At 49.2% G+C, this 12572-nt stretch overlaps 1 protein-coding gene across 1 annotated transcript; it reads left to right on the forward strand.

Moving 5' to 3' along the window:
* Nucleotides 1–889: 889 nt before the first annotated feature.
* On the forward strand, nt 890–4419 carry LOC144124005 (uncharacterized). The gene is made up of 3 exons (XM_077656687.1): nt 890–969; nt 2371–2651; nt 4108–4419. The coding sequence occupies exons 1-3, from the start codon at nt 927–929 to the stop codon at nt 4417–4419; spliced, it is 636 nt and encodes a 211-aa protein (XP_077512813.1). The 5' UTR covers nt 890–926.
* The last annotated feature ends 8153 nt before the right edge of the window (nt 4420–12572 follow it).

Here is a 12572-nt window from a genome sequence, read left to right on the forward strand (position 1 = left end):
AATTAGTAACCAGAATACATGGTTTGCCTCTTAGTTGAACATTTGAGAACTTCTCTCATCCCGAAAGCTCTAAATCGCTGTAAGGTAAGGACAGCCCTGGTCTTCACCTTTTAAGACTTGATCTTTACGGAAGCTGCAAGAGCTCTAATATATAGGAGCGAGAAGAAGACCATGCAGCCTAGTTATTTTGGCAGAAACTATACGTACTATCGCGCCCCTTGGAGAGGAAAGAGAATACCAAACGGACAAACTTCCAAGTTAAACTCGCTTGTTCCCCTTGGTTATAAGCTTCTAATCGCAGCTTATGAAGTCGTTTCCCTTCTCCTCCCGCCGTGACGCCATAAGCGAAAGTGCGGAGCCACACGGGACCGCGCCGGCAGGCCACTACGTTTGCAAGACTGTTAACCGCGGTCCGAGCGCTAACCGTTGCAACCTCACTTCTTCTTGACCTAATTATACCTCCGAGACGAAGACGACGAAGCGCATACCGCGAGCAGTCTTCTGACGTTTCCTTCCCCGCGCAAATGCTTCATTGGCATTCTACCCTATACCTTCGCCAATCCCCCCCCACGTGGGTATGTGCCATATTACTTGAGGAGAAGAAGAAGAAGAAGAGCTGGCGGCACGACCACGCGCGGTCGGCCCTGCACCGCTCCCTCCCTCGTCTGTGATGTCATCTGCACGGGTTCTACTCTGGCTCGCTCCCCCATTGGCCCGGCCCTGCGGCCGCGCCTACCCGGGCCGGAGGTTAGGCGCGAGGCACGTTCCGCCGAGCTCGGGCCCGAAAGAGCTGCTTCATCGGCCGGCCGGTCGCTGCGACATCGCTGTTCGAGTGCCCTGTCCCCCCCCCCCCCCCCCGGCCAGCTGTCCAGGAGTCCGCCTTCACGTCGCAAACCGGGCCTCCCTCAAACGCTCCCTTGAGGCCAATGGAGTCCACCCCGCGGTCGCAACGACGAAGCTGCGGAACAGGTGAGCGCTTTCCTTGGCCCGCCATTGCCTGTGATAGAGCGCAGCGCTCCGGCGGAGCCTATCGCGGAGGCGCTTTCCATGGCTCGCCGTGCCCTCCGTGGTAGAGCACAGCGCCCCGCCGGGGCCTACCGCGGAGGTCACGGGTCAGCCATCCGAATCGCTGGCTGTAGGGCCACCGCTCTGACTGGGTGGCTTAGGATGACGCCACGACCGCAGACTGTCACCACGCCGCCCGGTCCGTTTGGTACGGCGCGGCGGGCTCTGGGCGTGGCGAAGTCATGATGTCCCGCGCGCGATGCCGCTTTTAGCTTGAGTGGCGATTCGCTTTAGACCGAAGCTGATTAGGTCTTCGGTTTTCGCGATGCCGATGTTCTTCCGCGAGATTTCTTCAGCGGAAATGAAAATTGCAGATGGCGTTTTTTCTTTCGGCACTAATTCTACGTCGGCTTGCGGGAACGCACTAGGCCTAACCCCTAGGTTTGTGCTACTGGCCTGTCACGCGACGCGTACGCGATTACATCTTGCCTAGAGGCGCGCGATCCTTGTTTGGTCGCGGTGAAGCGACGAGCTTTGCCGTGCACTTTTTCGTTTAAATTCGCGTCTTTGCCGCTGCTCCTGTGCGAGCCCGCTACAATGGGTGTAAAGGGAGTAGCAAGTCCTGTTATTTGCGCTCGAGTGTAACCGAGGTAGCAGTTATTCCGACGCGTCGGATGGTGTTAATTGACGCATATTGGTTTTTGGATACAGAGCGTCTCGAATCCCCGAGTGGGTTGGTTTACAATGGCTGTGTCGACTAGTCTTGTCTCCTTGCCATACATTAACCACTGCGGGGCGTGTCGCCCGATACTTCCGATCAGGACCCTGCTACCTTGCTCTCAAAGCCATAATTCGTTCCATAGGCTTACCTCATGGATGATCTCAATCATTTTCAACAACCTTCTCTCGCCTTTCCCCGATTTTTATTTGGTTTTCAGAATATAATTCATCTGAAGCCAAAGTGCGCTTTGACCTAATGCAAGATCTAGTGTATTTCCGATGTGTCTCTTCAAGCCCACAGTGACAGGATTTGAGGGCGTAGGCTCCTTTGTCAAGCCATGCAGCCTAGCAATCCGAGCACCCTGCCGGGGCATAGCTTCTACTTATTTTGAGAAACGGCTGGGTAATCATCCTACAGCGGGAGTCGAACCCACCACCTCCAAATCCAAGGCGGGTGCTCTACAGAAGGCGGGATTATCATAGCTTCAGCGACGTAACATATACATAGCCCATTCTTGCAGGTGCGCAATAGTGGATCGCCTGTTAGTGCTCGGAGCTGTTCGGTCATGCCATGTTGGCAAAACTGGTCACGCATCGGTAAGCCTTGTCGATATCGTTGATGCTAACTTCTTCCCTTTGGTCTAGGGCGGCCTACTGGACGCTCGCCGGGCGCCCCATCGGCGCTTTCGTTCGCGCAAGCCCTGCAGCAGCGAGTGGTCAGAGCGGCCCCACCCCAGATTCTCTCCAGCACTGCCGTCGGAACAGCCGTCATCACCCGCGCAGAGGGAACCAACGGCAACGGGGCTCACACTGTGGCGCCCACCGAAGGCGTGCCCACCACCTCGACTTCGCCGACGGCCGCGCCCGTGCAGGCCCGCAATGGTGCCGGCAACACCAAGTCGCAGAATGACGAGCTCAGCTTTCAGGTGAGCGGCGGCTGCTGCTGCGTGCCCCCACGGACGAGTCTGAACCCTGTGGATGGGTGTGGGGGGCAATGCCGTCGTAGCATGCCAGCAGATAGTTTGCCAGACCGCGTACCGCTACCGCGCATGCGCAGTTCGCCCTGAGTTCGCCAGATGGCGCCACATTCTCGTCAACAGCGCGCCTGCCTGGGCACGTTTGCGGCTCTTGATAGTTGCCAGACTGCAAACCATGGCTTGGTGAGCGATGTTTTCAGTGACCGTGCATGCACCGTACTGCATCGAGGTTCCATAGATTCCATCTCAGGTTGCATAGATTGCGCCGAAGGCGCGTCTCAAAAAAATTTCAAGCGCAGGCGTTACGCTGCGCAGCAAGCGAAAGTGAAACTTTGTTAGCAGCTACCGCTGCCTTTTCACGTGGGTGCATTTCCCATGAGGTTTTCCATTATACGTTTTATGACTAGGCTTCAGAAATGTCACGTGATGCTAACTCTACTAACGCCCCTCAGCGGACAAAGGTAGCGCACAATCCCCTCTCTTCTGATGCAGATTGCTGGTCACTGGCCAAAGTCAAAAGATGAAAAGACGTTTCGGGAGCACTACGGCTCCCTTGTTCACTATGAAGCAATCGGCGCACGGATACGTTCTTTTGTAGCACCCAGTAGCGTTTTTAAGGATTTAGCATAGATAGGATGTAGAGTTACGTCGTTCCTGTTTAATGTGTTAGACGATGTCTGTATGTTAAGGGACTCAAGATTCTGCCGTGCTGATGTGTTCTTTTCTGTTGTCAATATCTTTACTTGATCCCAGTTAAGCTCGTGGCCGGATTCTTGCACGTGCTCGGCGATGGCGTTAGATGCTGCTTTCTTGTTTAGGACGTCGTTCTGGTGCTCTCTCAGGCGTCTCCTGAAGTCCTTTGTTTCACGGATATATATTGATGAGCAATCGGCGCATTCAATCTCATACACAACACCTGGAAATCTTTCACGAGGGAGCTTGTCCTTCCCATTCACCAGTTCTATTCGCACCTTGCCAGCGGGGACGTGCGCGATGTTGACGCCATGCTTGCGGAAAATACGAGCAAGCGCTTCGCTAATTCCCGCTACGTATGGGACAGCAGCTCGTTTTTCTTTTGGTTTTTCTGTGCTCTCGCGTCTGTGTCTACCTCCGAAGAACGCGATAGCAAAAACCGAAACTTGCCAATCTCATCCGCCCACCTAGCTTTCTGCCGCCCCTTGCTACGCCTCCCTTTTCTTGGAATCAACTCCGTAGCCCTTAAGGACCAGCGGTTGTCTTCCAATTCGCATTACATACCCAGCCCAAGCCCATCTCTTCCTCTTGATTCCTATGTTAAGACTGCCTAAGTGTTGGCGGGGATGTGACGCGAGGTCTGTCGTCTACAACCAGGAGATCATGCTGCAATTCCGTGGGTTGAACCGGCCCCGTTGTGTCTGTGGTGCAGGGCACGAGCAGGCCGTCGCACTACTACATTTTGTGGGACGACTCGAGAATTACGGCGGACGACGTGCAGAATCTGAGCTACTACCTCTGCCACACATACGCCCGCTGCGCGCGCAGCGTTAGCATCCCGGCGCCCGTTTACTATGCTCATCTGGCCGCGTACCGGGCCAAGTACCACGTGATGAGCAAGGTGGACGTGTCAAGCTCGAGCAGCGACTCGTCTGGGGGCAGCGCCGACTCCGTCTCAACCAGTCAGTATGTGGAGGCTGTCAAGGTGCTCGAGTCCCTCAATACCGCCATGTACTTCGTGTGAGGATCAACACTGCTGGGTGAGCGATGTTCAGTACACTGAGCTGTCATGACGTCATTGTACCATACTAAAGTATGGCATGGTGGGTGTGTAGCGTACCAAAGCGGCTCATGGGATATGGGGTATTGTTGTGAAGGGCTCCGCATTGGGCTTGAACACCTGCTGGTTCCATAGCGTGCACTGCGATCGCATGGCACACGGCGGTCTTCCCATAGCCACTGTGCCACCACGGCGGGTCAGTTATAGGAGCTATTTAGGCTATGTGCATAAGAGCAAACGTCTCGCCATGAGGGCTCATTGACAAAAAACTGCGCTATACAGTGCCGCTAAGGAACTTGTCTCTGGCAAAAAAAAACGCGGAACCTAAGGCATGGACAGGCTGGTTGCCCAAAGTTAATGCCATCAAAGCTCCTCCATATCCCTAGCATTCTGGCCCATGCGCCTCAAAAAACCGGTCGCGCCATTTCGCGACAGCCGGCGGCGCGTAACTCAATGGCGATGAAAAAATAAAAATTAGTACCTCATCGCGCATAAAAGTTGGAGAATAGCTGTCTCGCCAAGATGTTAAATGCTTCTTAAAGTTTCTTTTAGTAGAGTTTCATCATTATAGCTTACATGCTGCGTTTACCATGCGCAATAAGCTACGATAGCATGGAGTCTATGACGAAGTCCTGAAAAGTACCCCACTTCACTTTATCGTTCACCACAGTTCTAATTTACAATATATCGACAAGCTCTTTGGAGCTTCAGGAAGCGTAATGTCCTACCTTGAAATAAGTATAAAGTATTTTACATTTGAATGAAGCAAAAGATTTCCTACGCTGTTTCTCTATTTGTCATGCAACCTTAGCATTGGCAAGAAACGTGTGGCGCCCTCTCTTGGTGTGTTGGCAAGGCGCACGTCACCGCTGCAGTGTCCCTGCTTTGGTAGTTTGCTTTGGGAGGTTGAGCCGTGCTGTACGCATGCGCACTTTCAAAAGTGCTCCCATCGGAGTGAGGCTATGACCATGGGCTGCTACATAAAATGCTACAATAAAGCGCGTGCCTTCTATGAGGTATACAGAGAAAATTATAAGGAGAATATTTTGCTTGACAGGTACATTTTTTATTAAGCGCGTACAGTGACCACACGGGCATAGCTGATAGTGGAATTGCGTGCGCATTAACAGTGCAAAGCAATGAAACTTCAAGGTACTTTGTTCAAGCAATGAAATGCGTAATTCCCAGACGCTAATACTTAGAGCTCACTCACCGCTACTTGTATATGGGTCTTGCATTGTGCGTTGAAAATATTAAAATAGTGAATTAATGACTACATTTTAACAATTATATTATTAGGCTCAATAGCAGATAGCTCTTCGAAAGTTTTGTCGATGTGGTGAAAGAGCAGCACGGATGCGTTGAAGTGAATGTCGTAAGTGAGAGGCGGCAAACCTGATGCTGCGTTTTATGGCAGTAGGTGATTTGTCCAATGTAACAATTAGTATTGTGGTAGTTCGCAACATTTTTTTCTATGTTGGTAAAGTGCATCTCGTGATTCGATCGTTCGCCGTCGATAAGGGCTTTGCCACTGCTGTAATCGATGCTAGTTTCGGCAATTATGTAAACCGCTAACGAACACTTCATAGAATGGCATGCTGGGAACTATTCTGAAGAGTGTGCCATCTGTTCGGGATGCAAGTAAATACTCCGTTACCCAGAGGAGCCATCAAGAGTAAAACGTGAACTATATGTTCTTGATTATAATTTAAATTTGGTGAAGAATGAACGGAAGTTATTGTCGGATAACACGAGGTTTCAATGCTTATACTGCGTTTCTCAGCGGGGCGGCTGGGCGCTCCATCCAGACTGCTTGTGCAATGTGGCGGTCACATCATTTATTAGCTGACAGGGCGTTACGTGCGTGCGGCCCTGAATATGCAGTGAATTTACCGTGTTGCGAATGTGTGTAATAGCACCTATAGGCACTCTCGGACGAGTGGCGCGAACATATATTTTTTTGCGTATGAGGTGCAAACCAACCCCCGTCTTTTTTTTTTTTTTTGCTCTCGCTCTCCTGTGTACTCCTCGGTATCCTCTCTCTTTGCCTTTAATTCTGCGGGTTGCAGTTCCGGTACTTGAGAGATTAGATAGCAATCGCCGGGCCAGCAACATTTTTAGCTTTCTTTTTGTATTTTCGTCGGTTGTTGCCTCTTAAGCGATTGGCAAACTACTAATTCTTCGACGTGTGGCTCCAGGGGAGTTGCACAGACCGCGGGTGTAAGAAGAGGGTGCCGTTTTCAGGGGACGATTAACATCCTCCCGCGACTTTTAAATTTGCCTTGATTAGTTTCCACAGCCTACGACAGCAAGCACTCGAACAGGGTATTTTCCATACCACGCCTTAGGCCTTTTTTGTAGGATGACTATCTTTGAAGGGGCAGAGGAGGCGTCCGATAATGGTGGCCGTCTTGTGTGTAGTTTGCATCCCTTCCTTTCTGAGCATACTGTCCAAGGTTTCACTGACACCTTTTGCGTACGAACTGCATGCGCGTTTTTGCCACTGGCGTGTCCTTAGCGTAAGCATATAGAGTTGTTTCCGTTGCTTCCTTTTCGGTTTTGGATAATATATCGAGTAAAGAATCTTGGGTGTCCATATCTTAGAAATGTTTTCTTTTGTTAATAGTGCAGTGTTTTCTTCAACACTAGGTTAGGTGAAAGACCATTTTCCGAGCACTTCAACTAAAAAAAAGCAGGCGCCAGGCTTTGAGCAGTCTTGTGCCCATTGGAAACCAGTGGGTACACGGCGGCACTGGGGAACGAATCACACACCCTCCTCGAGCAGCATGCTTAAAGCGATAAGTCATTGCTGTTGTCGCGGATTTTAAAACAAATAAGCAAGAATTGGGAATCGTCCCAACCAAAACTTGCTTGAATTTCACCCTACCCTTCAGACACAATTTTTTGGCAGTGTTTCTCCCACAAAGGCTATGAGAACAAGACCCACTGCTCGCAGCATTAAAACGGATGAAGAGAAGGGGGGGGGGGGGGGGGGGACGGTAACATGAAGGGCCAAAGATGTGAGCAGATGCATAGGTAGGAAAAAAAAAAACTTTTCAGGAGCTACACTGGCAGCCGGTTGCAGGGTGGTAAGGGGGAGTAAGAAAAGGACAGTGGAGAGGGGTCTCCTGCTGTGCCTTTGCCTGACTTTTTTTTTTCCTCCTTTTACTTTACCGCGAATCGCGGAGCCCAGACTGTGGTTGCTTGTTGAATGAAAACTAAACATTTCGGCATATTTCCTGTTTGGTTGGGTTTAAATACTTATATAAACTGCTAGCCTCCAACGAAAAACTTTACATTTAACCCAGCGTTTCGAAGCCGACTCTGCTCCTTCATCAGGGGTGACTGAGGGCAGTAGCTAGCGTCTTTAAGTATGGAGTGGAGGAGGGGGTCAAAGGAACGAAAGCTGTGATGCGAAAGGCGTGGGGGAGTGGGGAAGGGGGTTCAGGCAACACCCTCTTGAGTTCTTTAGAGGGTGTTGCCAGTATCCCCCTTCACCCCCTCCCCTTCATAGCAACAACCACCACCGTCTCTCTTTCAAACCAGGGAGGAAGAATGTAAGAAAAGGAGGAGGAGGAGCTCAACTTATGCGGCACCGTGGTGGTGGCTTTGTGAACTAGCGGCGCATGAACCAGAATCCTGGCCATATGATAATTATGCGATATTTCGACGGAATCTCGAAAATTCCTGGAAGTAAGGTGACGCGTCTTTGGAGAGGCGTTGCAATCCCTGCGGCGGCCCTTTTCGAATAGTCTACGCTATTTTACCGCGGTAGCAATTACTTTAGCTTCGTACTTCTCCAAAACGACGGCCACGTAGCTGGTTTCCACTTAGTTTTCTCGCTGCGCAATAGCGCAGATGGTTCGAATTGAACGCCGTAGAGATTGTAGCGCCTCGCCAGCTGACGTTGCATTTGCACTGTACTTCCCAGGCACATCGTGTGCTCTTGCGGTTTAGCTGGAAGTATTCGTCACTCTGCAGGGCATCCCCTCTTGCCCTTGGCTAGGAACTCGCCGTTGGCAGCAACCACCAGACTTTACTAAGAAATTTTTATTAGCTAGACAATTGAATTTGAGACTGATTCTCGCGGCTGAGTTCTCTCTGGTTAACATCTAGTATAACGACATCTTAAGGTATAAAAATTTCTGCATTTATTGCCCTCAGTTAAATCATGGTGGAGACATTCACTTAAACAATTCCATAAACAACATCAAGTAATGGTCACGTAACGAAATTTTATTGGGTTTTATAGTCGCGTAGAATACTGTAAACAAATTTCCGCGAGTTTTTATATTTCTTAAAAATTAGGCCAAAATGTCGACTTGAAATTGTCTTCAAAAAAGCGCATTGTTCCTACCTTCGGTTCCTGCCTTCGTAGGAAACACATTGAACGCCCTTGCAGTTGAGCGTTACTCTGATTTTATTTCCGAAATACCTGGCCTGGGTTATGTAGGAAAGTCTTTCCACCCCTTCAATTCACGGTAAATTTCAGCGAGACTTGCAACGTGTATGAGCTTCATCCATTTTGCTGTAAGGTCCAGCATTACGCTCACTAGAGTATGCCCTGCTACAATGCTTGTGTGGGCGCATAATACAAGCATATGAAACACTCTCGTGGAATAGGTGAGGGCCTGCCTCTTGCGCTTGGTGAAAGCTCGTAAATATTAACGCGATATAGTTAAAATCAGGCCCCTTTCTCCAGAAAATCTGGTATTTGCGTTGTCGGCGTCGGCGCCATGAGAGAAAAAACTCACGGGCATGGCTCTGGCAGGTGGTCTCGAGAGAGCAATGGGTTGGAGGCTGGTGGGCCACCTAGGTGACGGTAAGGGGTACGCTATCGCGTCATACCTTTAAGGCAGATATTGTGTCCCTCCAAATTTTCTTAGCGGTGAATGAATAAAATCCACGAGTATTGAAACATGTAACATCTTTCCTGGGCTCATTTGATCATGTACAGATCACGAGAATGTCTTTCGACGTAGTTGTGTGCAGCATTCGTGTGCATGTCTTATGTTATTCGTATGTTCGCACTAATGTTTTGTGACCGCTTTAGTTGGCGATGCTCCCTGCGCGGGAAGCTGTGTTGTCAGCGTGCAAGCTGGCAATTCGAATCAGTGGCATAACTCTATGCTTGCATGTTTTTTTTTCAGGTCTTCAGCAGCAGGGCTGACTGGCCGCACCCTTTCTTTTTTTGTGTGTGTGTGCAGTGACATTCAAGAATACTTGATGCTCTTTTAAGACCAAAATACCGCTACTGCATTCCTCGCTCCTCAACCCGGTACGGAAAGCGCACACGCCATTACTATGTACCTGCCTGTTTCAATAGCTTGCCACCTACTGTACTCCGCATGAAAACTAATTACACCCTGAAAAAAACTTTGCGGTATGTCTCCGCGCTGCTTCCTGCCCCGTAGTTATTTCATCTATCTACTGTAGTAATTTAAATTACTGTAATCTATCTTGATGTTGTAATAGTTATATATTTGTTTCACTATGTTTGGTGCCCTTTTTCTTTTTTGCAAAGTTCATTGCAACGTCTCTATTTTCCTTTGTTTTGCCAACGTTCGCTGTCTGCCAGGCGCTGCCACTCAAGCCCTTTGAGGCTTTGGTAGGCCTGATTTATGTTGTCTGGCAATTGACATGAATAAAAGTTCTATCTATCTATCAATCTTTGTTGTTTTTGTTTGAACTTTCAAATAAAGCGACATCTGCTTGTTGCATCACTGCGTTGTTTTATTCTCAAATTAATGACAGTAAATGAAATGACTCCAGTTCGGGTGAGCGATAGCGACAGGGAGTAACAGTATGTAAATAATGGAGTAATCATTCAGCATCATCCGTAGCCATATGGCTGCTCTTGTGTGGATGCTAATAGGCAAATTGCCTAGACAGCTGCTACGCCATTTCCTTTCCTCAAAACCAACCTTACTACACCGTTCCTACAAACTCCGTTCTCTTCCCCCCACCCTTCCCTACTGTCCTGGTCTAGGTTAGCTCTGAACACCGGATGTTTCTTCATAAACAGCGGGGTTCCATGGTTTCATTACTTTTTAGCCGGAAGGATGCGCTTGGGTGGATACTAATGTGCGATTAAACCTTCAAAACCTTACTCCACCTTTGGGAATTGGGCCTGCAACTGTGTACAACCTCTGTCAAGACTGTTGCTTTTCAGCAGTTTACGAAGGTCTGTTGTAGCACAAGTCCCCATACAAAAACGTCCTATGGGCGTCTATGGAAAAAGCTATGTCCGTCTATGGCCTTTTATGAACGACTATAAGCACCTACAGAGGTGCTTATTGCTAGCTGTTGAAAAATCTATGCCACTGAAGCTATAGCTTTGGAACCATACAACTGTCTTAAGCTCTCTATAGAAAAATATATCAGCCTGTATATACAGCTATAGATAGAAATAGAAAAGGTTTAGAGCTATTTGGGCCAAATGTCTATAGCCGGCCATAGGACATTTTTGTATGGGTCCACACGTTATGTGCTGCTCCCGCTTCCTCCAGGTAAGTGATCTACGTGCACAATATTGCTACGTGGCCCGAAGTCTAGGCAGGCAGACGGACGACCGGAGCACAGGGCACAGAGAACACTGAGCGGATAGCGCGCACACACCGGGCACTTCCTCCACGTCGTCTTTACGAAGATTATCCGTTGCGCGGCCTCCCGGTCGAAAAGGCACCGTCCCGGTGTACATCAGGGCAGTGAATGGGATTGCGAGACATATCGCAATATCAGGCTCATGCTGAGAGGACCTGGCACCGAGGAAGGCCGGAGCGATCTCATAAGTGTCTGCGGTGACTTGGCGCAGCACACGGTACGGTCTGATATAGCAGGACAGAAGTTTTCAGAGAGCCCCACGCGGCGAGATGGCGAGGGAGTCAGGGGAGGAGACAACACGGTGAGGTCGCCTGCTGAGAGCTCTGAGAAGCAGGTAGCCGGGAAGCGTATTTCCGTTTGCTAGCCGCTGCAGACAAGCCCAATGTTGCCCATGCCAACGCGCGCGCGGAGCAGCTGTTGCCATGACAACTTTGTACATGCCATGGTTGCCTACGCCAACGCGCACGCGGAGCAGGTGTTCCCATGGCAAAATGTGGAAAATAGACGCGACGCCGGTAATTGCAAATGGCGGCGCCCTGCCGCCTCTGGGTGTTCATGCTTTTCGATGACAGCAACGATGACTGCCGCTTGCGGCGACTATCAGACTATGTGAGTGCCGTTTCGACAAGCTTAATTCAAGGTGGGTATTTTCTTCGCTTTCATTCTTTGCATCGACGCCGGTGAGGCGGTGAAGCAACGATGTCTTCCGTAGGGGTGGTATGGGATAAGATTAATTAAGGTGAGTAATTTATCTGGGACAACTGTACTGTCCCAGTTTTTTTTTTTTTTTGGGGGGGGGTGCGTAAGAGACTACATGAATACATGGCGTAAAAGAGTGCCGTGTGGCCAATTTATCTGGGACATTGGGCTGTCCCAGTTTCTTTTTTTTAGTGCGTAAGAGACTGCATGAATACATGGCGTAAAAGAGTGCCGTTTGGGCAAGCTTAATTCAATGTATGTGCAAATGGCTGCGTTCCACGACCACAGAACAGTTTACCCTGTGGACCTTCTTCTTAGAGCGGAACAGAAAGAAGTTGTGAAGAACAAGGTACCGTGAATGGTACAGGTAAATATTCTAGGTAATGCTTTCTTTATTAGAAATTTTCCACAACTTGGGCTATTTTCACCTTGTTCAATCATGCGAATGATTTAGAACCTCCTGGCATTTTCTGGCTTTAAAAGCCGTGAATGGTACAGGTAAATGTTCTAGGTAATGGTTTTTTTTTGTTAGAAATTTTCCACAACTTGGGCTATTTTCATCTTGTTCAATCATGCAAATGTTTTAGAACCTCCTGGTATTTGCTGGCTTTTTTTGGATATGCCCAAAATTTGGTGCCTACGCACGCACGCAGTTTACTTGCAAAATCAGCTGGTGATGACAACACCTGTAGTTCACCTTTTGGTGTTTTCTGTCTTATTAAAGCTCAGTTTTCGGTGACAGCACTTCCTTTCACATTAGAATATCATAGTCTGTCGAGTAGCAGGTCAACTTTAATTTATCCTCAATGTTCTTT

This window comes from Amblyomma americanum, chromosome 3, assembly GCF_052857255.1.
Source record: "Amblyomma americanum isolate KBUSLIRL-KWMA chromosome 3, ASM5285725v1, whole genome shotgun sequence".
NCBI classification, from domain to species: domain Eukaryota; kingdom Metazoa; phylum Arthropoda; class Arachnida; order Ixodida; family Ixodidae; genus Amblyomma; species Amblyomma americanum.

Coding starts and splice junctions, on each gene's coding strand:
- LOC144124005 (XM_077656687.1), top strand. CDS start 927: ATGGAGTCCACCCCGCGGTCGCAACGACGAAGCTGCGGAACAG. Junction 970..2,370: donor ACGACGAAGCTGCGGAACAG/GTGAGCGCTTTC, acceptor CCTTTGGTCTAG/GGCGGCCTACTGGACGCTCG. Junction 2,652..4,107: donor ATGACGAGCTCAGCTTTCAG/GTGAGCGGCGGC, acceptor TCTGTGGTGCAG/GGCACGAGCAGGCCGTCGCA.